The sequence below is a fragment of the Canis lupus genome, chromosome 28 (assembly GCF_003254725.2).
Source record: "Canis lupus dingo isolate Sandy chromosome 28, ASM325472v2, whole genome shotgun sequence".
NCBI lineage: Eukaryota > Metazoa > Chordata > Mammalia > Carnivora > Canidae > Canis > Canis lupus.
In genome coordinates, this window is record NC_064270.1 from 32,053,638 (window position 1) to 32,077,905 (window position 24,268).

The following is a 24,268-nucleotide window of genomic DNA, read 5'->3' on the forward strand; positions in this document are numbered from 1 at the left end:
CATTTCTGTGGCCAGATATTAAACTGTTGCCCCTGGAGGTTTTCAGGTCCTGATAGGGAGCAGGTGCGGTGAGCCAGCCCAGCCCCCAGACTTCCCTGCTCATGGGCGGCCTGTAGCACCCGTGAGAAATGGGGGTTCGGAGCCCTCACCCCAGCTGTGCCATACTCCCTGGGGATGTGTCTCAGGATAGGCAAGTTTGGGAAGTGCTGCATTCATCATGGATTTGCTCTGAGCCCACAGCTACCAGTAAAATGCCACCTAAAGACCAATAATGCTCCATTTGGATCTCATTAGCCTACTTAAAATGGAGACCTTTTCCAGAATAAACATTAATCGTAATAGATTATTACTCATGTACTTAGAGGATGTGAAGTTATGTCCCCTGTCTATGAGAGCCATTCACATTGATCTGCTGGTTGAAGGTGAGAGTCTGGGAGCACTGGGGTGCCACGCGTTGACACGTTTGGTCCTCTGGGCCCATGGATCTCTGCCCAAAGTTGGGGGGTGGGTAGTGGTGAGTGGGAGAGAGAGAAGCACCAGCAAAGCTGGCATTAAGTACTCCAGGGAGAAGCAGCCCCACAGGGCTAGGGAATGTGGCCTTGGGAGATGGTAAGGTGATGTCCACGGGGTAGAGACACCCCTCAGTGCCTTTCTGTCTTTGCTTGGAATTCCCTCCTTTCCAAACACTTTTGTTTTTAACCTTAGTTTGGGGGTTTTACTGCCCTCCACTGGTGTTGCAGAGGACATTGTGTTCTCCCAAGTTCAGTTGTTGAAGCCCTAAGCCCCAGTGTGATTGTATTGAAGGTAGGACCTTTACAGAGATGTTTAAGGGTAAATGAGGTTGGAAGGGTGGGGCCCTGATCCATTAGAACTAGTGTCCCTGTAAGAAGAGGAAAGGGCCCCAGGGATGAGCCCACACAGAGGAAAGGCCATGTGGGGACACAGAGGAGACGGCCATCCGCAAGCCAATGAAAGGCCTCAGGAGAAAGCAAATCTGTTGACACCTTGACCTTGGACTTCAGCATCCAGACTATGAGACAATAAATGTCTGCTATTTCCCCCACCGCATCTGTGGCACTTGGTCATGGTGTCCTCTGCTGACTGATGTCCCTGGAAATCCCCCCTTTCTGCCAAGCAAACCTGCATTGGCTGAACCAGGGATGCTCATTGTGTCATCAGACTGAGCCCAAACCTGGAGCCAGGACAAGCATTGCCTAGGTCTGCACTGATGGGGTAGATGGATCTATCTGGGGTCTCGTCTTTCCTCACCTCTATGTCCACTGCACCCCCACAGTGGCTGATACACGGGAGGCACCCAGCTTATTCATGGAGTGAATGAATGAACAGATTGTCTTCATGCAGATGTGGTGTGTGGAATTTAGAACCCCAGTGGGTGGGGCTGCGAACCCAGTCGGACCACACTTGCTTTGGAAATTCAGGGCCTCTATGTGGCAGTGACCTTTTCTCGGGTCCGTATCCAGGGTTCCTCTGAAGAGTGCTTTGAAGGGCCCTCCCAGCCCTGTAATAAGCCCTATAGAATAACCTTCTTAACTACCACACAGTAAGACAGTGGTCCTCAGCCAGGGATGATGAGGCCTCTCGGGACATTTGGCAATTTTTAGAAGCATTTTTTTTTTTTTTTGAGATTTTATTTTTTTATTTGAGAGAGCATGCACGAGTGCTGGGGAGGGGGAAGAGAAGAAGCAGACTTCCCGCTGAGCAGGGAGCCCAATGTGGGGCTCAATCCCAGGACCCCCGGGATCATGACCTGAGCCAAAGGCAGATGCTTAACTGACTGAGCCACCCAGGCACCCCTAAAACATTTTCGGTTGTCACAGCTGGGGTTGAGGTGCCAATGGCATCTGGTGGGTGGAAGCCAGCAATGCTGCCTAACACCCTGTCATGAAAAGCGTAGGCCTCTGGCCCAGAGAACCCACCATCCCGACAGAGCGCAGTGCCAAGGCCTAAAAACTCTTCAGCAAGATCAGGTTTCCTAGTCCATGATGATTTAATTAGGGAATGTCAGTTCTGAAGAGGAAAGGGTGTTTAGCAGACAGGGAGCTTTTCTTCTGGGTCAAAAAGTGAGCAGATGGTTGCATGTTGCATGATTTGAAGGAACTAGTGACATCTGAAGGTCCTCGGAAGGCCCGGGAGAGACAGGAGGCTGGCGATTGTGAGCCTTGCTTTGGAAACGATGGGATGGGTGAGGCTCCTTCCCTTCCTGTGAGGCTCATGTGAAGGCAGCTGTTCCCCTGGGTCCTTGGGTCCTTCTGGCCCCCCTGTGCTGTGATGGGGTGGGTTGACAGTGCCAGGCCCCGGAAGAAGTAGAGAGGGAGTTGGTTTTATAGAAGGAAGCAGGGAGGAGGCAGGAATGTTTTTCAGGTGAGAGAGGAATCATTTGGTAGAAGGAGCCGTGAGGCTTTAAAAGGGCCTGTCTTGCAAGACACCAGCTCCAAGTAGGGCCTGGGTAGCGTAGGGTGCAGGAGAGACGGGACAGTTTAGAACCACAAATAGATGTGCTTCCAGAAGGTGCCTTCAGTTCTAGAGGTGCTTATTGCAAGAGAAAGTGTGACAAGTCCAAGGGAGAGCTAAGGTGAATCAGACCAGTTCCTGAACTCAGGAGGCTTGGACTTCGTTTGTGTCGTCTTCTCCCGGGTGGCACTTCCTCCGCTGGGATTTCTCCGCCAGGTGCTCCAAGAGAAGTATCTGCTCGTGAGCAAAGTTGGGAAGCACCGCGCAAATACCACTTGGGCGTTTGCAATAGTGAGCGTGAATTGCTCTGAGAAAATGTACAGCAAGAGGCCAGTTCAGGTTTAGCAGAGCGTTTTCCAAACCCTGTTCATTTGTTGGGATGAGGCTGCCAGATTCTGTATATAAAAAATATAAGGTGCCCTGTTAAATCTGAATCCCAGATAAACAAGGAATTACCAAGACGTGTTTATACCTTTTTCAGTGATCTGAAATTCAAATTTATCTGAACATCTTCTCTTTTATCTGGCAGCTGTCCCAGCCGGGCATGGGGTGGATGTTTGGGGGCATGACTCTGTCCCGGGCTGCACCTGTGCCAACTCTCCAGTCCCTTCTTCTGTGGACCTCTTTGCAACATTTGCCCTCCTTTGTTCAGTGACATATTGCTGGATGTCCAGCCAATCATTTTCTGGCGTCCCGACTGCCCGGACAGCTGTGAGCTGGAAATGCATGAAAGGAACCACCTGGTGTGGGCAGAGCCCAGGGTAGCCAAGCCAAGGCCAGGCTGGGCAGATCCCCCAGAGCGGAGGGGTCCAGAGGTGATGGAGCATCTCGTGGCCAACAAGTGGAGCATGCACGGTGCGCTTTGAAATAAGGGGCAGCCTCTGTGGCCGGCAGGGGCTGTGGGGGTGAGGAAGCTGGGAAGAAGAGCAGCAAAGAGAGGAGAGGGAATGGATCAGAGGAAAGGCCAAGAAGAGGAGCGTGGCAGGCAGAGCTGGAGGGAGAGATTACAGGGGACGCCTGGCATAGGGACAGGGACAAAGTAGCAGGCAGGACATGCTCAGTCCTACCACAGTGCCCTGGGAGCCCCCACACTGGGGCTCCCTGTTGTTCCTCACAACAAGCTCTTAGTAATCAAGAACAGGCTTGATGATGGTAATGTCTGTCTTCCTCTCCCTTGCGTTAGTCACACTGGCCTCTGATATTTAACACACCAGGCGTGCTTCTGCCCCAGGGCCTTTGCACTTGCTGTTCCTTTTACCTGTGATGCCCCAACCCCTCGAGCCCCCCCAGATATCCTCCTGGCTCCTTGTTTTATCCTCCTTTACCTTGTTTCTGATCTTTGCTTAAGTATTTCCTCCTTGGAGGGCTTTGCCAACTACTTTATTTTAAAATCGCAACGCCCCTACCCCGGCTTGATTTTTCTCCGTAGTACTTATCACCATCTGGCAGCCTGTACATTGTGCTTGTTTATTTGTTTCTCAACTGTCTTCTCCCTGAAAAATGGAACTTCCAGGAGGACACGAATTTTGTCTGTTTTGTTCTTCTGTTGAATCCCAGCTCCCAGAATGGTGCCTGGTCGCGACTGGGAATTTGGTAAAGGTTTTTGGAATGACTGAATGATATGAGCTCTTTCCTAAACAGCCCTTGTCACTCCCACTTTACAGATGAGGAACCAGAGGGTAAGCCCTGTCCAGGGTCTGAAGCCAGTTGTGTGGGGGAGAGCAGGCTTTGTCCCCAAGCCCTGTGCCCCTCCTCGGGGGCCTGGCAGGGGAGGGGCGGGCAGGGCCGTAGTCTGGCACAAGGTGAGACAGGCCCCGGGGTCCGATGTCCCTCACTGACTGCTTCGTCTCCTCTTATCAGGCTGCGGTCCCGAGCCGGCGTCTGTCCCCGATGGCCCCCGCAGCAGCTCGGTGGAAGGGAGCCCCTTCCGCCCCCCGTCACACTCCTTCTCTGCCGTCTTCGATGAAGACAAGCCTATAGCCAGCAGTGGGACTTACAACTTAGACTTTGACAGCATCGAGCTGGTGGATGATTTCCAGACCTTGGAGCCCCGCTGCTCAGACTCTAGTAAGAGTCAGGAATGCAAAGTGAGCACGCGGAGGAAGTCCACGGATTCTGTGCCCGTCTCCAAGTCCACGCTCTCCCGATCTCTCAGCCTGCAAGCTAGTGACTTTGATGGTGCTTCTTGCTCAGGCAACCCCGAGGCCGTGGCCCCGGCCCCAGATGCGTATAGCACGGGCTCAAGCAGTGCTTCCAGTACCCTTAAGCGAACTAAAAAACCAAGGCCACCTTCCTTAAAAAAGAAGCAGACCACTAAGAAACCCACGGAAACCCCCCCAGTGAAAGAGACACAACAAGAGCCCGTGGAAGAGTGTCCCGACCCCAGCGAGGAGACTAGAGCATTCGAGATAAAGCCGGAATTGGCCAAGACGGAAGGTTCTGGACCGGCCGTGTCAGAGGAGGCGCCCCTGGATCTTGCTGCTGTGCCCAAGGCTCCCTGCCCTCTGGACTCAGAGGGTGCCGAAGGGGCCATCCCCCCGGCGTCTGGAAGTGGCAGGGTGCAGAACTCACCCCCTGTTGGAAGGAAACCGTCGCCTCTTGCCACGGCTCCGGAGGCAGCGGAGGTGACCCCGTCCGAGAGTGGGGGGCAGGAGGACTCCCCCGTCAAAGGGCTCTCGGTGAGGCTGGAGTTTGACTATTCTGAGGACAAGGGTAGTTGGGACACCCAGCAGGAAAACCCCCCTCCCACCAAAAAGCTAGGCAAAAAGCCAGTTGCCAAAATGCCCCTAAGGAGGCCAAAGATGAAAAAAACACCCGAGAAACTCGACAACACTCCTGCCTCGCCTACCAGATCCCCCGATGAACCCAATGACATCCCTATGGCTAAAGGTACCTATACCTTTGATATTGACAAGTGGGATGACCCCAATTTTAACCCTTTTTCTTCCACCTCAAAAATGCAAGAGTCTCCCAAACTGCCCCAACAGTCCTACAACTTTGACCCAGACGCCTGTGATGAATCCATTGACCCTTTTAAGACGTCCTCTAAAACCCCCAGCTCACCTTCTAAATCCCCAGCCTCCTTTGAGATCCCAGCCAGTGCCATCGAAGCCAATGGAGTGGATGGGGATGGGCTGAACAAGCCCGCCAAGAAGAAGAAGACGCCCCTAAAGACGTAAGTTCAGGGGTGCAGGTGGTCAGGTTAGAGGCGGAGGCGGGGCTGCGCGTTGGCTGTGACCCTGGGTCTCGTGTCTGGATGGACGTGGCTGCCCTGACCTTTCCCCCACCTGCCGTAACGCTGCCAGGTTTGCAACATGATACCTGTTTCCTTTCCTCTCTGCGCCCGCGGTGGTGGCACCTCCCAGCCACATGTCCCTTTGGGTCTAGAGTCCTCAATCTTTCACTTATTGTGGCAGTGGTTTAAAGCATTACTTTCAGCTGGAGACCTGACATTTGACTCCAGGGGACTGTGGGAGAGCCCATAGACAGGGAACTGTCCTGTAGAGACTTGGTCAACCCCCCTTTGGTGACTTAGCCTTTTTCCTATTTTGCGTGGGAATTGCTTTTTGGAGTGGGCTACAAGCTAGGAGATCTACCCTTAAAATATTGTTAGAATTTAGAGTATTTCTGTCTGCCTGTTAATGGGACACCAGCCCAGGAGTGAGGCCCATGAGCGAGAAGTCTGGCCTGGATGCCCCCCTTGCACCCCAGCCAACCTGTGAGAAGCACCTCGTTTGTCTTCCTCCCTTTTTCTAGCCATCTTTTGCAAACAAGACTCCAAGGCCCTGTAGGTTCAGAAGAGATCAGTGGAACTCGAGTGGGAGAACACAGTCCCCATAATCCCTGGGAGGCCATTAATAGTCGGTTCAAGTATCCACCAACACTTGCCAGGGAGAGTGCCCTCCAGGACCTCCTGTCTGGGCCTCTGCAATTCATCCCCAGACCCAGCTGTCACCTGGATGGCCGCGGATCCCTGCTCAGGACATGGTTCCCAGCATCGTGGGGATGGTGCTTGGAGCCTCTCTCTTGCCCTCATGTGAAGTGTGGTCAGTAATTGATCAAGGCCATAGGGACCAGGCTTCTGGCACCAACCCAGCAGAGCAGACCACAGCTGCTGGCGCCTCTGACTCTGCCTGGTACAAATGGAGACAGAGTGACCTTTTTACATGCCATTCTGGGCTCCCCAAGGGGTTCACATTTGAGAAGCACCTGGAACTTCCTGAGAGGAGGCTCTCTAAGCAGACATTAGCCTCGAATATTTCAAGACTCATCTGAGATTGGCTCCCCAACGAGGCTTTTTCTAGACGCTCTGTTGAAGCTGTGTTGGAAGCTTTATTATTTTTTTGTTTGTTTTTTAATATGTCCTTTATTTTTAGTTTTATTTATTTTTATTTATTTTTTTAAGATTTTATTTATTTACTCATGAGAGATGGAGAGAGAGAGGCAGAGACACGGGCAGAGGGAGAAGCAGGCTCCCTACAAGGAGCCCAATGTGGGACTCGATCCTGGATCCTGGGATCAGGATCTGAGCCAAAGGTGATGCTGAACCGCTGAGCCACCCAGATGTCCCTGTCCTTTATTTAAAAAAAAAAAATTCTCTTTATTTGAGAGAGACAGAGACAGAAATAGCAAGAGAGCATGCCAGGGGGAGGAGAGGGAGAAGCAGGCTCCCCGCTGAGCAGGGAGCCCTATGTGGAGCTTGATTCTAGGACCCCAGGATCATGATCTGAGCCAAAGGCAGACTCTTACCCGACTGAGCCACCCAGACATCTGTGATGAATCCACAGCCCCAGATTCATCATTCACCATGAATAAGTGCCCCAGAAGCTTTATTTTAGGCCTCAAACAGAAGCCTGAAATGCCCAAATGACACAGCCACGGTCTCCCATTTTTGGAATGAGAGCCAACCTGTAGCCACCCACCCATACCCCCCTGTACAGTCTGACCCATCATCAGAGCTAACCAGCAGGTCAGGGAAGCCAGCCCATCCCTGAGTCTCGCTCTAGTGTAGACGGCTTGGAATCCTACACCAATGGGACAAAGCTCTTTGGGCATCAGAGCCCTCTGGGGTAATTGGAACCGAGCGGGGAGGGATTGCTCTCAGCCAGCCCCTCTCCAAAAAGCTGGGATGTCGCCCTGCCTTGCAAGCAGCACCTACAGTGGATGGCTCTTGTATCCCAGCCCGCTGATAACCAGTTGTCTGCGGATTTATCTTTTTTGTCAGTTCCTTTTGTCTGTCTCTCTTTTTTCTTGTCTTCTTGTCTTAGGATGGTTGAAGATGTGATGTCTGTGTGTTCTCTGTTGTAAGTAAATTTAATGGAATCTGCTGCTCATGCTACCTGTGCCGCTTTCTGCTTTTTTTCGTTTTTGCTTTCAAGCTCTTTTAATTTCCTCTCTGTGGCTGCTGCTCACATATTTCTGTGTCAGGCCTGGGGACGGGTGGGGGGGGGCGCGGGGGGAGCATGGGGCTCCCCAGTAGCAGAGGTTACTTTCCTGTTTCAGAACGATTAGCATAAATGAAACTGCTTGGCTGTGAAAATGTGATTATCCAACATCTGCCTGCTTGTCAGGAATGGAACTTTTTTCCCCCCCTTGCATATTGGATGTCTTCATCTGAAACCCATATTTTTTTTTTTTTTAAAAAAAAGCTCTCATTCCGTTCTTTCATTTCAAATCGGACTAGTGAGCAATTGCTTTCAAAGTACTGTGGCTTCACGACAAAATAACCAGCCAGCCGACCACAGGCAGTGGACCGGGGTCGCTTGTTCATGCTAACATGTGAAGCAGAGGTCATTGGGCTGTTTCTAATTGAGACTCCCTAAAATGCAGGGTTGGTTCAGAGGGAAACACACGGATGTGAGAGCCCTCGCCAGCCTGCTCTGGGCCCGCGTCCTTGGTCGCCCAGGACCAGGCTGGGTATCGATCAGCTTGCCACCCAGGGGTCACCCTGCTGGGCGTCAGTGGAAACAAGAGACCACCTCTGTGTCTGTGCTGTTTTGCCAACGGCCAGGAGGGATGCTGTGGGCAGCTCCCAGGGCCCCGAGGGCGGGTACCTTCCCTGCCTCTCTGTCCTTACAAGGGAAGCTGGCCTGGTCACAGGCATCCCACGGTCCAGGGATAGAGTTGAGTCTCTCAGGTTTGCATCTGCCCAAGGGATTTCTTTAGTTTTTTAGAACCATTTAGCAACTCCAAAATATACAGTTATATATTTATATGCATGGATAAATATATGCTTCAGGCTGGGACTGCACTGTTCGTATGGCAAATGCTATAAATGCTATAAATAACCATTTCTAAGTATTTTTTCATGACTGAGTGCCATTGTTGGAGCGTTTTATTGAAGAGAACACAGGGAAGGAACTGAGGGCCAAATTGCTCTGTCCATCCAGTTACTATTTAGAGCAGGGAAAGGTATTGGGATCTAAGGTCTGGGGACTTTCCCCACCCCAAGGAGCTGTTGCTTTGCTGGGGGCAGGACCATACCACAGAGGGGCCTGAGACCAGAGGCCAGTCTGCCTGGGAAATGACCCCCTGACACTCTGACTCAGTGAGCCATGTACGCGAACAGTGCTTTCCTTCTGACCCCTTTGCAAGTCTGAGCTGATGTTTCCTTTGCCTGAGTGACCTGCGTGCACCCCCAGTTATTTTCAAGAAGGAGAAAGGAAGGGAGAAAAGGGTCATTAACCCTGGTCAGGAATAGGCAGTAATCGTCGCATTCCTGAAAGAGGTCTGGAGACGGGTTGTTGTACCCTGTGAGTGTACTTCACGCTACCGAAGCTAGAGTGTTTAAGATGGTAGTTTGTAGGTCCTGTGTTTTCTATTACAATTTATTTATTTATTTTTTTTTAAGATTTTATTTATTCATGAGAGAGACAGAGAGAGAGAGAGGGGCAGAGACACAGGCAGAGAGAGAAGCAGGCTCCATGCAGGGAGCCTGACACGGGACTCGATCCTGGGTCTCCAGGATCAGGCCCTGGGCTGAAGGCGACACTAAACCGCTGAGCCACCCGGGCTTCCCTTCTATTACAATTTTAAAAAGAATCATCTCACCCCCAGCCCAGTTTCCCTGGGTGGTCGGAATCTCACCCAGAAATTCCAGGGTGTAGGGATCCTTTACGCACAGAGTTCCAGTGAGTAGGAAAGGACTCTCCCCAAAGACCCAGAACGTTCCTTCGTGTTTCTGCACAGCAGTCCGTTATGTGCCAGCCAGGAGACGGGATCCTGTTCATCGGTGTCTGGAACCTAGATCCCTGCCCCCACCCCTCTTGGTCCAGACATTCTTGGATGAATCTGGATACGTTAATCTCCCCCAAATCTGCTTTTTGAAATAAAAACATCTGGCTAAATCCAGCCTCATTTTCTGGGCCAGCTCTCCAAAGTGGCATCTCTTTAAAAGATTTCCGGCTCGAGGACCCGTTTTCCCTCTGGGGCAATGATCATATCTGTTGTTAAGTTGTGGACATCTCCTCGCCCATGTGGAGTGGTGGAGGCCTGAGCGCCATCTGGGCCAGACGCTCAGCGGAGGCCGTGGCTTCCGTCCGCTCTGGGGAGCTCTGGACTGTTCTGTACCACTGTTTGTTGTGTTCACATTTTCCATTTTGTTTCCAGTGACACATTTAGGGTGAAAAGGTCGCCAAAACGGTCTCCTCTCTCTGATCCGCCTTCTCAGGTATAATGTTCCCTTGCTATGTATGATTTTTAATCACTCACCCAGGCCGCCAAAGCCCATGTTGTTTTGATTCCCCGCTAGTCAACAGAACTTTCTTTTCTGCTCATCACGGGCACGTTTCCAACATCCTCTTTTGCCTCCTGCAGGGGGGTCTCCCTTGCTGTTTGCAGGACATTGTTGTGATCCCTTCCCTTTGGGAGAGATCAGAGTGTGTCCCTGAGAGTAGAGAGATGTTCAACAAAAGTGTTAGGTGGGTTCTGTAGGAATCCCGCTGATCCGTTCTGGCCAGTTAATCTGCTGAGAACTTCTGTGAATATGATTTTTGAGAAAGTCCATTGAGATAAATGAATATATAGTGAAAAAGAACTGAGTGTCAAGAGCTCTGGATTATGTAACCAAAATTCGAGTGGGGAGATAAAGGAAATCATGCCCTAAAGAAGTGGGGTTTGGGCCCTTCCCCCTCTCACTGGTTCCTTTATGAGATCTGTGCCACGACCGTGGAAGGTTAGCCCCGGGCAGCGGGTGTGCCAGGCTCCCATCTGAGCCAGTGCAGCCCCAGCCAGCAGACCCTAGTCGGGCAGGGCTACACAGAAGGGCGCCCCACCCCAGGACAGGGGTCTGGGGTCCCCGTCCCAGCTCTGCTCTGACACTTCTGGGCACCACCTCTGCCCTGCTCAGCTGCTCCCTCCCTGTGCCCATCCTCCAGGGACAGGCACGCGGATCGCCAGGCGATGTTGGTGAGATTGGTGCGTGCACAGGCCCTAAAGCACTGTGCCGACTTAGCACAGTAGTTGCACTAATCAAAGGGCCAAGAAATAAATTTCCTTATTTTATTTCTCAAAGTGAATGATCAGGAATGTCTCGAATAACCCAGACACAAAATCCTGATCTTTTCATTTTTTTAAACCCACGGTCACCCCCTATCACGAGCCATCAGGAAAGGAAAATCACAGAGCCAAGAATTTGTCTCCTTGGGACCATTTAGAGCAGAATCCGAGGACATGCTGAGGATTTTGGTAGGGACCTGCCCTGGTTAGAGGAGCCCCAGACTTGGGTGGGTGGGCGCAGGTGGGAACGCAGAGACTGTGTGAGAGGAGAGACAGCTTCCCTTTTGCTCCCAGGACCCCACTCCAGCGGCCACACCAGAAACGCCGGTCATCTCCGCGGTGGTCCACGCAACCGATGAAGAGAAGCTGGCGGTCACCAACCAGAAGTGGACGTGTGTGACGGTGGATCTGGAGGCTGACAAACAGGACTACCCGCAGCCCTCGGACCTGTCCACTTTCGTAAATGACACCAAATTCAACTCGCCCACGGAGGGTAAGCAGTTTGGTGGCTGGTCACACCCCCGCCCTACCCTGGAGCCCACTGCCCCTAGGGAGCAAAAGGCCGGGAAAGAAACTTCCGAGCTAGGTAGCCTTGCCATCCGTGCACTCCAAGCTAAGGCTGTAATTTTTTTTTTAAGATTTTATTTATTTATTCATGAGAGAGACACAGAGAGGCAGAGACACAGGCAGAGGGAGAAGCAGGCTCCATGTAGGGAGCCCGATACGGGGCTCGATCCGGGGACTCCAGGATCACACCCTGAGCTGGAGGCAGACGCTCAACCGCTGGGCCACCCAGGTGTCCCACTAAGGCTGTATTTTAAAACAGCCTCAGGCTTGAACCCAGCTGTACCCCACCTCTGAGACACCAGCTGAGAGCCAGTGAGCTCAGTGCCCCCCCAGTTCCCATCCTGAGCTCACTTGAGCTTCGCTCCTTCTCTGTGGCTTTTGATGCCTGGGTGATCTGAAACACACGCAGCTGCAAGCAGCACCATTCAAGCCAAATGCTCCGTGTGGGTCAATCCCCTGCCCAGGCCTGGGGTCCCTAGGTGCCACCACTGTCCATCAGCCCGCAGGATGTTCCACAGGGTGGCCATACCTTCTCCTCAAGCCCCCAAACCAGATGGTTCACTCCAGGCTTGCCAACGAGAGGACAGTTTTCCTGAATAGGCTCCAGGCATGTTGATTTTCTCATTAATGTCTTTCTTCCTCCTACATGTATTTTTGCTTTCAGCTTTCTGCCCAATCCTTTGGCTTGAAAAATTCATCTATGTTAAGTCCGTGCAGCATGACTGGATGAATCAAAATTTTTTTTTTTTTTTTTTTTTGTAAACTGCTTATTCCACTAACAGTGGATAGATTTTTCTGAATCTATTGGCTCCCACACTTCCCTTTCTCGTTAGGAAAGCTGTTGAGGCCTGAAACCGTCTCCGGTCTGCTGGGGCTCTTCCCTACACCCGCCCCTCTGTGAGCTTCCCTCCAGCACTCGGGACCATTGTGGTGGTTCTCAGTCTCCCTTTCCAAGATCCTGATAATCCAACCATTCAGAAAAAATGAGTACAAATCAATATAAGGGCCATCACACATGAAAATCTCATTTGCACTTCTTGGCTGCTGCTAAGGAACCACCACCTTCATTAAACGGCCTCCTGCTCCCTCTGGGCAGGTGGTGGTGTCACCAAGAGCAGGTAGTTTGGGATTGTAGCTCGGACTGCTTCCTCTGCACACTGTTCCATGACCCGGCTCCTCGGGGGCTTGCTTTGTGTCCATAAAGTCTCTGAACGATATGAGTGAGGTCCGTGTCATTTTTGGTGGGGGATTTTGGATGCTTACCTTCTCACCACAGTGCCTCTCTATAGTTTGAAGATGAAAAGACCATCTAAATTATGTGTACTTTGGCATTATGTGCTCTGTGGAACAGAGCCTTTTGGTTAGCTGTTTGGTTGGCCCTCAGGCTGGGGTTTGGGAGGCTTGACAGTGACCTTACTGCAGACTGACCCCAGGGGCCCTGGGACCCGACCTCCACCCCTCTTCAGCCCTTTCCTCTGCACGAACACCTGGGCCACGAGCCTCACTGAATGGAACCACTTTGCCCCATGGGTGCCACCCCCCTTGGCTGCCACTTCAGTGCCCTGTGCCCTGTCTCCCATACTTGCCCTGCCCCTCCAGCTCTTCCCTGGGCATCTCTGTGCTGCCTGCCCTCTGTGCTTGGTTGGGGCTACTCTGAGGTCACTTAATGCTGTAATGATGATGCAGATACATGCATTTTTTTTAAAGATTTTATTTTCATTGACAGAGCATAAGCAAGGGGAGTGGCAGGCAGAGGGAGAGGGAGAAGCAGATTCCCTGCTGAGTAGGGAGCCTGACACTGGGCTCGATCCCAGGACCCAGGGATCATGACGTGAACTAAAGGCAGACTCTTAACCAACTGAGCCACCCAATACATGCATTTTTAATAGAAAATATAAAGATCCTCATAGTACCTGTTAAGCTAGTAGGCATCTCATTCCATGGAAACATAGTTGTTCATCTTTAACATGGAACCGAAGCAAACTACTTGCTAGCTCAGCGACATATTTGATCATTGCTTGTTTTCTCCAAAAATTCAACAGATAGGTAAATCTGTACATTTGAAACAAAGCTCTATTAAACCTGCCTCCTTAGAAAGTGATTGTGAGGGACACCTGAGTGGCTCTGTGGTTGAGCGTCTACCTTCAGCTCAGGGCATGATCCTGGGGTCCTGGGATTGAGTCCCGCATTGGGCTCCTTATAGGGTGCCTGCTTCTCCCTCTGCCTCTCTATGAATAAATAAGTAAAATCTAAAAGAAAGAAAGGAAGGAAGGAAGAGAGAGAGAGAGAGAGAAAGAAAGAAAAGAAAAGAAAAGAAAAGAAAAGAAAAGAAAAGAAAAGAAAAAAGGAAAAGAAAAGAAAAGAAAAGAAAAGAAAAGAAAAGAAAAAGTGTGAAGATTCAGGAAGTCCCGACCATAATTACAGCTGGTGGGCATTTGGAAATCTATGACATGTACAAATACAGGACAGCTGCAGTTCCAGGACATGTCAGCCCTGCATTCACCTTTCTAATACAGCCCGCTTCCCTGCAGCAGCTGGATGTAGAAACTGGATGCCCAGCCATACCAGACCCACCCCTAGGGTGCTGATGTCATCACCAGAAAGAATCTGGCCAGCGCTGTAGGCGTGCTTGAGGCTTTGTTACACAGAAATCACAAATCACAGGAAAATGAGATTTTGGTTTAGAAATAATTACTACCACCTAAACAGGTATTTGCTACAAGGCCGATTCTCTTTAAGTGACAGTAGTGAGGCGGGAGCTGTCACTGGTGAGCCCCACTGAGGCTCTTGTCTACAGGATTTCATTTCATCGTCTCAGTTCTAGAGAGTGGATTTCTGCTCTTGCCCACCTAGGCGCGAGGAAGCCCAGGCTTTGAGCTGTTAGGACTTGCTGAGCATTGTGGGGCTAGTCCATGGAGAGGCTGGACCCAATGGGTCCTGCTCTTACCACACTCTTGTATGTGAGCACCCTGCAGGCTTCCTTTCATTGACTTTAGAAATTCAGCGGTGCTTCCTCATCTAGGTCCGCGAGAGCTTCAGGCTGGCTTATTAGTTCAAGAAACCTGGATGGAGCTAGATTAGAAAGATGCCCAGCTAATTAAAATGACGTGTCTGGGCTGTAATTACATCAGCTCGCTGTGGCAACACTGATAATCTCCCACTGGTTAAAAACTCTGATTGGCAATTACAGATGTTTTTCTTTGAACGCTTGCTTAGTAAATGGCCTCCTCTGCACTTCTGGTGCAGCCTTGGGGAACGTCGTGGGGAAAGACCTCGTCCATGTGGTCCCTAGGGATGCAAAGATTAGGAGCTGTTTGGTAACATAGCCTCCTCCAAGGCCTCTCCCAGCTCTGGTCCAGGAGACCCAAGGAGAACAGGGTTTTAGATTCACGAGTCTGGGTGCCCTTTGAGGGTCACCCAGCTCCCCGTCTCCCTGACACACAGTGACATCCGCCCCCACCTTTCCACATCCAACAGAGGGTAAGGTGACCCCCTCAGGAGCTGAATGTTTTCCCGTGGTGGGCACCATTGCTGTCACGCTGCAGACATGCAGCAGAGTGACAGTAAGGTTGTTGGGAGCAGCATCCTTGTCCCCTAACCAAGGGGTCCCTTCTCTCATCACTTATGTTCAAAGTTCCAGAAATCCTAGCAATGAACAGTTATAATAGACCTGGTCACAGTCCCTTGCATCTGTATAGCCCGTGGTAGGGCCTTTACCTGACATCATTTCCCTTTTTCTTTTTTTTTTTTTTTGCAAAATATGGGCACTTTGAGCTCCATTTTACAGGTAAGCCAGTAGGCAGGGTAGGTCAGGAAGTGGGCTTCCCCGACCCCGGGAGTGACGATCTGGACTCACTCGCATCCTCCGGCGTCTTTCCAGTCCCCAGCCAAGCTCTGGCAGCCAGAGTCGAGGAGAGCAGCCTCCCAGCCCTCCCACAGTGCATGGACCAGCATGAAATAATTACCAGAAGCGTCCTCAGAGATGACAGGACCCGTTTATAATAACTGGGGCCTCTGCATCTTGAAGCGGCAGATGCTTCAGCGAGCGGCCTCCTCTCTTGGACGTGAAGGTGTCGTGTCACTTGGTGCAACTGGCATTACCCTTCCTGGCCTGCCAGCTGCCTGTGGCCGGGGCCCAAGCTGGACATGGCTCCCCCTCCAAGCCGACCCTTTGAGGCTTAGCACTGAAAGCAGATGAAAGATTTTTGAAAACAATGTTCTGGAAGATGTCCCCTCAAAGTACAGGAGATGATATCGATGACCGGAAGAGGGGTTGTTTTTCTTCACATCTTTTCCAGGCCAATTCATTAAAGATTTTATTCATTTATTAGAGAGAGAGAGAGAGAGAGAGAGAGAGAGACCAGAGCAAGCGAGAGAGAGCACAAGTGGGGAGGGGGTCAGGCAGAAGGAGAGCGAGAAGCAGATGCCCCGCTGAGCAGGGAGCCCAACTTGGGGCTCGATCCCAAGACCCTGAGATCTTGACCTGAGCTGAAGGCTGATGCTTCACCAACTGGGCCATTTTGTAAATTAAAATGAGAACCCCCAAATGGCTAGGATTGGAAGTTTCAGGCCGTGTTCTGAAGGAACACCTCCAGACATCAGCAGGGACCGAAGGTCCTGCGGAGAGCCAGCCTCCTGTAACCACACACGTTAGGATGCAGACATTTCTCGGGGTTGGGGAGTGGATCAGATAGCCCCCCACTGTTGTACTGTCATCTGCTGCCAGTCACAGGTGCTGAGCTCCGGCCCAGCTGTGTACAGTTTGCACGAATCTCTGCTCCTCCCGAGTGATGCACACATCGGGACGTAGGCCTGCCAGATGCATGAGGTCTTGCTGGCCGTTGATCCATAAAACTGTCTTCGTTTCCCTGAATAGGCCAAGCCCACTGGAAAGGGGGTGTTTGCTTCGCTGGGGACATTTGGAGCCTCCTGAAGGGCCATCTTCATGTTTCAGCCCTTGAGCTCATACGGCCACAAGCCCACACACTCGCAGGTTCGGGGAAGGGCTTCCAGGAAATATGTCACCTTAGAGCTCATATAGAGGAATCCTTTTTAAGCGATGCCTTTGACAATCTGCAGAAATAGAGCTACTTTAAAGCAGAACTGTTATCTATACGTTCTGTTAAAAAAGAGAATTCAGGCATTAGGGATCGCCGCTCACACTCTTGGACAGCTGCTTTCTGAGCAAATCACATGTCACCCCCTGGTTCTTCTCAAGTAGGAAAGAACCATCTGGTAGCTTCTGTGGCTTCCGGGTACCTCATCCACCGTGCCCAGCACAGTTTGAGGCACGTCGAACAAGCTCGGAACCCACTCACTGGATGGGGCAGGCGGGGGTCAGTGGAGGGGCAGTGCTGGGAGTGTCCTCGTGTAACCTCCTGGGGACCCGAGGAGCCCAGGGCTTCTCATTCCAGGGAAAGCCTCTCGAGGTTCCCTTCCAGCCTAAGATCTCCAGGCCATTTGAAATAGGTCATTTTTCCCCTTAATTGGACTTCCGTCATCTTTGCATCTGCAAATCTGATGTGGCCCCAGCCCTGCAGGCCCTGGCAGGACCTGGGGAAATGTTCCAGGTGACTTGCAAAGCTGCTCTTAGCAAGCAGCAATGCGGGAGCAATGTGCATTCCTCCCTTACCTCGGAGGATGGCCCGGGTTATGTTCTCAGAGAGGGACCAAGCTGGGGCCAGTTGCAAAATGTCGTCAGGGTGTGGGGACATTTTTCATGTCGCACGTGATACCGACAAAGAAGCAACACTCATGACAGGCTGTCCTGGAAGCTCGGTGCATAGTGCTCAGATCCGCTCCTGGTCAGGCTGTGCTGCTCACACTTAACTTCCTTGGACTCTCAGGCGCCCAAACGGCAGAAGCCCCTTTGCAGCCAGAGGCTTACGAGTGGTCTGAAAATTGCTGAGCTGAGCCTCTCTTACCAGCTGAATTGGAAACCTTGAGTCCTTGGACAGGCTCAGAGTTTAGAATCTGGTTCCAGACCCCACCCTGCCTGGCCCAAACCTTTCCGTTTTTTTTTTTTTTTTTTTTTTTTTTTTTCCTCCACCCCGACACTAACTCTCCTTTTGTTTTTTTTTTGTTTTGTTTTGTTTTGTTTTGTTTTGCAGAGTTGGATTACAGAAACTCCTATGAAATTGAATATATGGAGAAAATTGGCTCCTCCTTACCTGTAAGTTCTGCCTCAGGCCCGCAGGGGACTTGCTTTCCCTCCCTGTCTTGTGAAAATGCAGGGGCTGGCCTCCTCCTGAGCTCAGGCCCCAAATCCAGGGTCCTCTTGTGCCCGTAGCATCCTGGGCTTCCCAGTTAAGGGTGAACTGGGACTGGGGCTTGGAGGTTTGTATTCCGCCCACTTCACATGGCATTTTCAGGGAGAAAATGATAGAGTGCAGTTAGGCTTCCCGTATCATTACTTCCCTAGACTGAGAAAGAACTTGCCAGAGGTTTGCTTTAGAAGGTAGAGCAGTGATTTGATTGCTTTTAAAGTGGCCTCTTTTCTGTTTTCTTCAAAGTAATTGCTTTATGTAACTGAGGATTGGCTCTTCTGGCAATAAGTCTCTCTCCCCCACCCCCTCCATCCTTTTCCATTTAAGTGGCTGTGATGGGCACCTGTCCTCCTGGCTTCCCGTCTGCTGCCTGCAGGGCACTTGGTTCTGAGCATGCCCTCTTGTACTCTGCTGTTGTCTGGGGATGCCATGCGAGGCCCAGAGGTGCCAGAGGAGCCTGGTGTGACACTACTGGCCCAGACCTGTTGCTTCTGTCTTTATCTTTCTTTGCATGTTTGTAGATGCTTGGTGCTGCTTCTAACCCGCAGTCAGCAGACCATGATGGAGATGCTTGCCACATTGGGCTGTCATGCTCGTCCCCTTCATTCGACTATGGGGTCTTGCCTACTCCTCTATGCTCAGAGCCCAGCATGGGTGCCCATCCAGAGGGAGTGGCCAGTAATGTGGGCAGATGGAACAGCGTGCAGCCTCCCCGACCCCTCTCCTGGGGTCCTGGCCCCTCTTCCCTTGACACTGTTTCCAGCAGCGCACACACACTTCCTCTCCACCTTCCTCTTCCCTCTTGTTTTCCTCTCCTCTCCCCTGGCCAGTGCCAGCTTGCTCCTCCCTTCTTGGTGGCTCTAGAAGGGTGAAGGCTTTGCCCCCGATGAGTGATTTGTCCACTGGAGAGAGATCTGATGTTCATCCCACCTGCAGCCGGGCTGACTTGTGCCTTTGATCCTTGCAGCAGGACGATGACGCCCCGAAGAAGCAGGCCCTGTACCTTATGTTTGACACATCTCAGGAGAGCCCGGTCAAGTCTCCCCCGGTCCGGACGTCAGAGTCTCCGACGCCGTGTTCAGGGTATGACTTCCACGAGGAGAGCATTTTGGGTCAGGGCCAGCCGTCCCCAAGCCTCTGAGCCCTGTGGCACTGCAGTCGTGGCTCGGTTTCATTTGCATTGATGTATTCAGGCAGCCACATCTCGGTTTCTGAATGTCTTCCTGGACGTACATGTGGGGTTGGGGGGTTACCAGCAGCCCTCAGTCCTGTTAACAGCTGAATGCGTGAGCCCCTCTGATCACCCCCGGTGTACATACAACTTTGTGCTGTGATTTGTTCCATGGGGAGACAGCATGCCACAGCATTTGAACCCCAAGTCCCACTCTCCCCTCTTACTGGCTGTATGACCTGAGGCAGGTTACAGGACCCTCTTGTGCTATGGTCTCTTCATGGGTGAAATGAGGGTAGTAACAAAAGCGACCCTATAGAAATTTCACGAGGATTGAATGAGGCTCTCAGTCTTCCAGGCATCCCTCAACTATGCAGTGGGGCTGGGGTGCCTGTCCTCCAAAGCCGTCAGGAGGGTGAAATGGAGATGCTCTAAGGAAAGGGCAGTGCCGGGTAGACGTTTGCTGTTAAGGAGGCTGTGAGTTAGCACTGGTCAGGGTCCCGTTCTGAGCTGTGTGGTGCTGGATGGGGTAAGGATGGGGCACCACTCTGTGGCTGGGACCCTCCCATCCTCACTTCCCTGCCCCTTTCTCTGAGCAAGAGTGAAGAAGCTCTTGCTTTGACTTCCCAAAAGGACTTCTGAATTCACCGGGGTGTTGGGAACGATGATGGCGATGTCATTACAGCAATAGTCATGGTGATGGGTACCGAGTCAGCTGCTTCACATGCAGGCAGTGTCTCCCTTGACCTTCACAGAGCACGGTCTCACCTCCTGTCCTACAGAAAAACTGAGATGCAGGACACAGTTGTCTCCCCGCGGGGGCATAACCAAGGGACTTCTGACCTTCCCCTGTCGGGTGTGGGGGGCAGGGGGGGCTGGACCACCTTTTTCCCTCGGGCTGTCCAGCCTGCAGGCTCCCTGGCCACCCAACACCTGCCCCATTTTCCCTTTGGGAACATAGCCCTGGGAAGTCCAGGATCCCTTCTGATGGTGATTGAGTCAGGGCATCCTGGTCATTTTCAGTGGGATTTCCAGTGAGAAAAATAAAGATGCTCTTTGTTTCCTCAGGTCAAGTTTTGAGGAAACTGAAGCCCTTGTAAACGCTGGGGCAAAGATCCAGCATCCTGTCACACGAGGGCTGGCTCCCAACCAAGAGCCACACTTGCAGGTGTCAGAGAAATCCTCCCAGAAGGAGCTGGAGGCCATGACCCTGGGCACTGCTTCAGACGCGATTGAAATTGTAAGTGGGGTCAGAGGGGCCCGAGATCACTGGGGGTGAGGCCTGACCCAGCTGGGTCCCATCACCAAGGAGTCCAACCCTTCAGAACAACACTCACCCGGCCCCTGGTATGGGGCCCCACCCTGACCCCTGGACCTCAGAAGCCAGCTTAGGACACCCCACGCCATAGCCATGAGAGAAAAGCTCTTCATTCTCACCAGCATGGTTTTGCGGTTCTTACCTCACCGCTTTACGATTTTTCACCCTATTCCCTTGGGCCTGGACTGTTGCTTTGGAGCTGTCCTCAGTCTACATCCTGCTTCTCCATACTCTCTATGGCAGGGGGCAGGGAATGGTAGGGCAGGGGACACCCCTTTTGGAGAACACTTGGTTTTCCGGGCCCTTGGTGATGGGCAATCCCTCCTGTTTATAGACCTATTTATATCCCTCCCCTCCCAACCCCTCTGGAGCCTTGCAGAGCAAATAGACCCCCTGAACATCTAAAATGGACCATCCTTCTAGGTGAATTTTATTTTTATCTCTTCTACCTCCTTCCTAGCAGTCCCTGAGAGGGTTTGAGGCCATTGACTTAGTTACTTTTAGTGTTACTTTTATTGTTCTGCATTAGTAGACCATTCAGTTACCTCCTGCATCAAGTATTTATTGAGCACCGCTGTGTGGCAGTTAAATACTGGGAAAATATCAGTAGCCAAGAGGAAAGCAGATGTGGTTCAAACAACCTCTCAGGCACTACGGAAGGACTCGTGCATGATTCAACTTCTACAAAGTTGGCTTCTGATTTTGGAGTCTTTCCGATCTAGCCAGAGACACTATATTTTACATTTCATCTTTCTATTATTTAGAAAACGACCTTCACCAAAACCTTTGATGCTTAGACTTGGAGATTTTTTTTTTTTTTTGATGAGTTAGTTATATTATGTTCAGGAAACCCATCAACTGCCTTGTCCACCCACTGAGATTTTCAAATAAATAAGTAAATGGTCACTTTCCTCCCACTGCCTGGTGAGGGAGTGAGGGTGGCTAGGGATTGGTGGGCACCTGAGGCTGTGCTTCCGGGGAGGGGGTGGGGTCTGTAAATCTCCAGATGCCCATGGTCAGCAGCAGGTGAGAATTAGTATTGGCCTCTAATACTCTTTAGTCTTAAATCAGAAATGTCCAGCAAATAGGGGTGTGGTCCTGGCTTGGAATCAATGTCACTGTGTCTCCTCTATTTTTCCTCCTGTCCTCCTGTGTCGGCCTTCAGACAGCTCCTGAGGGCTCCTTTGCCTCTGCTGACGCCCTCCTCAGCAGGCTAGCTCATCCAGCCTCTCTCTGTGGTGCGCTTGACTATCTGGAACCCGACTTAGCAGAAAAGAACCCCCCAGTATTTGCCCAGAAACTTCAGGTTTGTAGCTCACGTGTGACCTTTTGGGAGTTTGTGAAAACCTCAGTAGAGAATGAACTCCGAACCCCAAATGCAATGAGGCAGGATTTAATGAGGCGTTGCTGGAAATGTTCCAGATGAAATCTCTTCCCCCTCAAAGACTGATGTGTGGATGTTCTTGCTCCAAGATGCCAAAATGATATAAATCGTGTGATTACGTACGGGACAAACCATTTGTATTTCAATTGGGAAATTGGGCCCAAGCCATCATTTTTCAGAAGTTTTGATAGCCCCAAAAGCAGTTTCTGTGATTTATTCACAGAACCAAGGGTATTAGATCACCTTGAAGCCAAGCTATTTATAGACACACAGGCGGGGAGGCTATCTCAGACTCCCATTGAGATAACATCTGGACTGGGTCTTACCAAAACAATTAGCTACTCTGTGCCTTAAACTTGACAACTTAATTAAGACCTTCAGAGCAAACCTGGAGAGATTGTTAACAGTCATTTGAGAATGCGAAACCATTCATGAAAATTGTTGACCAACTTTACATCAAACAAAAGGAAAGAAATCAAAGTGCCATAAAAATTTTGATCCCATTTTGAAAATCATCCCATATGATCCCATGATCCTTCCCCACAGACATTCCAAAGGGCAATTAAAAAATAAAAAGAAATTAAACACTTATTTCATGATCTGCTGAGGTGTTAATTGTGCAAGAAAGCCAGAGCGTGTGTTTTTCCTGAGTTACCTGTCATGACACATTCACGTGGCACATTCATTTCTTGGATGTGGGAAACATTGACATCCTGTCTTGATGCATTTCCCCTGCGATTTGCTCATCCACCCCCTCCCACCCCTCCGGCAGGAGGAGTTAGAGTTTGCCATCATGCGGATAGAAGCCTTGAAGCTGGCCAGGCAGATTGCCCTGGCTTCCCGTAGCCGCCAGGACACCAAGGTACGGATTTGCTGCTGCCATGCGCTGCCTCTTGAGAATGTGGTGTGGTCCAGAAGTTTCTTTCCTTGCTAACCCTTGGCCAAGCAGGCAATGTCGGTGTTCTACAAAGTAGTCTAAATTTTTCTAAAAAGCTAAAAGCATAACTTTCGCATAAATAGACACTGAGCACATGTCTTAAGATCTAGTTAACTAGGTAGTGAAGGAACCAGCAGGGTGGTAAAGCAGGTGGAATGGAGAAAAATAGAAGAACCCAATGCAGAGTCAGTGAAACAAAGGCCAGAATCCTATTGCAGCCTTACTGCAAAACTCGATATAAAACTGGTTTTATGATACTGGCTAAACAAGACACTCGAATATAACCTTGGAGGTTTTTTCCTTTGTTTTCTGCGAAAATCACTTGCTTCTCAAATGAACAAATAATTTGCAACTTTTCTATTTTCTACGAGTTAAGACCTAACCATACTGAGACTGGACCCTAATCAATAGTAAATAGTGAAACCGAGACCTTCCTGAGACAGTGGGTGGCCCTTTAGGCCAGAGTCAATAGAATTACAGAAAAGCAACCCTTTTCTATAAAGGGCAGATGGTAAATATTTTAGGCTTTCTGGGCCATCTGGTCTCTAACAGCTTCTCAGCTCTGCCACCGTAGCTCAAAAGCAGCCACAGACAACATGTAGATGAGCAGGTGTGGTGATGTTCCAGTTGAAACCCTTTTTACAAACTAGGACATTGGGCCATTTGGCCCACATGCCACAGTTGGCTAACCCCTGCTCTAGAGTAGAGTAAGATCCTGACAGCACATGCAGAAAGCTTTCGGCCTGGCTTCCGAGTTTGGAGTATTTTTTCTTAACAATTTGAATGAGTTACTGAAGGTGTGCAAAGCTCTGGCCTTCTGAGAAGGTTCAGGCCACCCCTCAGGGCCCACGGGGAGCTGTGGTCTCTGAGGAGCTGCTTCATTGCCATCCCGCCGCGCCGCGCCCAGAGTTGGGCAGCCGAGCACGCTCTGTGGCCTTGAACGTGTTGGTGAACCTCTCTGAGCCTCAGTTTCTCCAGCTGTGAGATGAGGCGATGAGCAGTGAGTTTGCAGGTTGCTGTAAGGGTTACGGATTGTGTGGAGGACAGCACCGTGCCTGGCACACAGTAGGCGTGCGGTAAATGACACCTGCTCTTGGTGACTAACTTTCACTTTTTCTCTGTTAACCTGATCAGCTACTCACAGCGTCTCTACTGTAGAGGGGTCTGGGTCCCATTTTACAGATGGGAAAGTGGAGCCGTGGAACTGGCCTGAGGCCTGATAGTGATTCACTGACCCAGCAGGAACTAGGACTCTGGTCTCCAAATGGCCCTTGCCTTGCCTGTCCCACCTCAGGGAGCAGCTCCCTTGGCACCAGGTCAGGAGTCCATGTGCTGCTCCTGCCCTCAGGGCCTCCCATGTGTGGCCTCCCTGGAAACTGTCCACAAGGTGGGGGGCTCGCTCCCAGAGACCTCTCTCCATGAAAGAAGGTGGTCACACTGTGGGTGTCCAGACTGAGAACGCTGGGACCCAGAGCAGGGACGGGAACGTTAATGCACATTGCTGACGTTCCTGTTCTCGCTGCCAACCCACATAAGCTTCGGTGTAGTTTCCATGAGAAAGATTTTTAGAAAATCACCAGGCAGTGAGGATTTTTTTCCCCCGTTAGATTTATTTCTTGATATCTTTTGGGTAGTGGCTTAAGGACAGAATGAATAG

General features: G+C 51.0%; 1 protein-coding gene across 18 annotated transcripts in view; it reads left to right on the forward strand.

Moving 5' to 3' along the window:
* Positions 1–24,268, forward strand: part of TACC2 (transforming acidic coiled-coil containing protein 2) — a 212,078-nt gene that overhangs the window by 166,570 nt on the left and 21,240 nt on the right. For 12 of the 18 annotated variants that reach the window (XM_049103382.1, XM_049103376.1, XM_049103379.1 and 9 more), the window contains 8 exons: positions 4,333–5,647; positions 10,081–10,141; positions 11,263–11,461; positions 17,646–17,707; positions 18,769–18,884; positions 20,041–20,212; positions 21,456–21,596; positions 22,447–22,536. In XM_049103382.1, coding sequence (XP_048959339.1) covers positions 4,333–5,647; positions 10,081–10,141; positions 11,263–11,461; positions 17,646–17,707; positions 18,769–18,884; positions 20,041–20,212; positions 21,456–21,596; positions 22,447–22,536 — 2,156 coding nt within the window. The remainder of the gene's footprint in view (positions 1–4,332; positions 5,648–10,080; positions 10,142–11,262; positions 11,462–17,645; positions 17,708–18,768; positions 18,885–20,040; positions 20,213–21,455; positions 21,597–22,446; positions 22,537–24,268) is intronic. The other 6 variants (XM_049103386.1, XM_049103387.1, XM_049103394.1 and 3 more) reach the window with 2 other exon arrangements.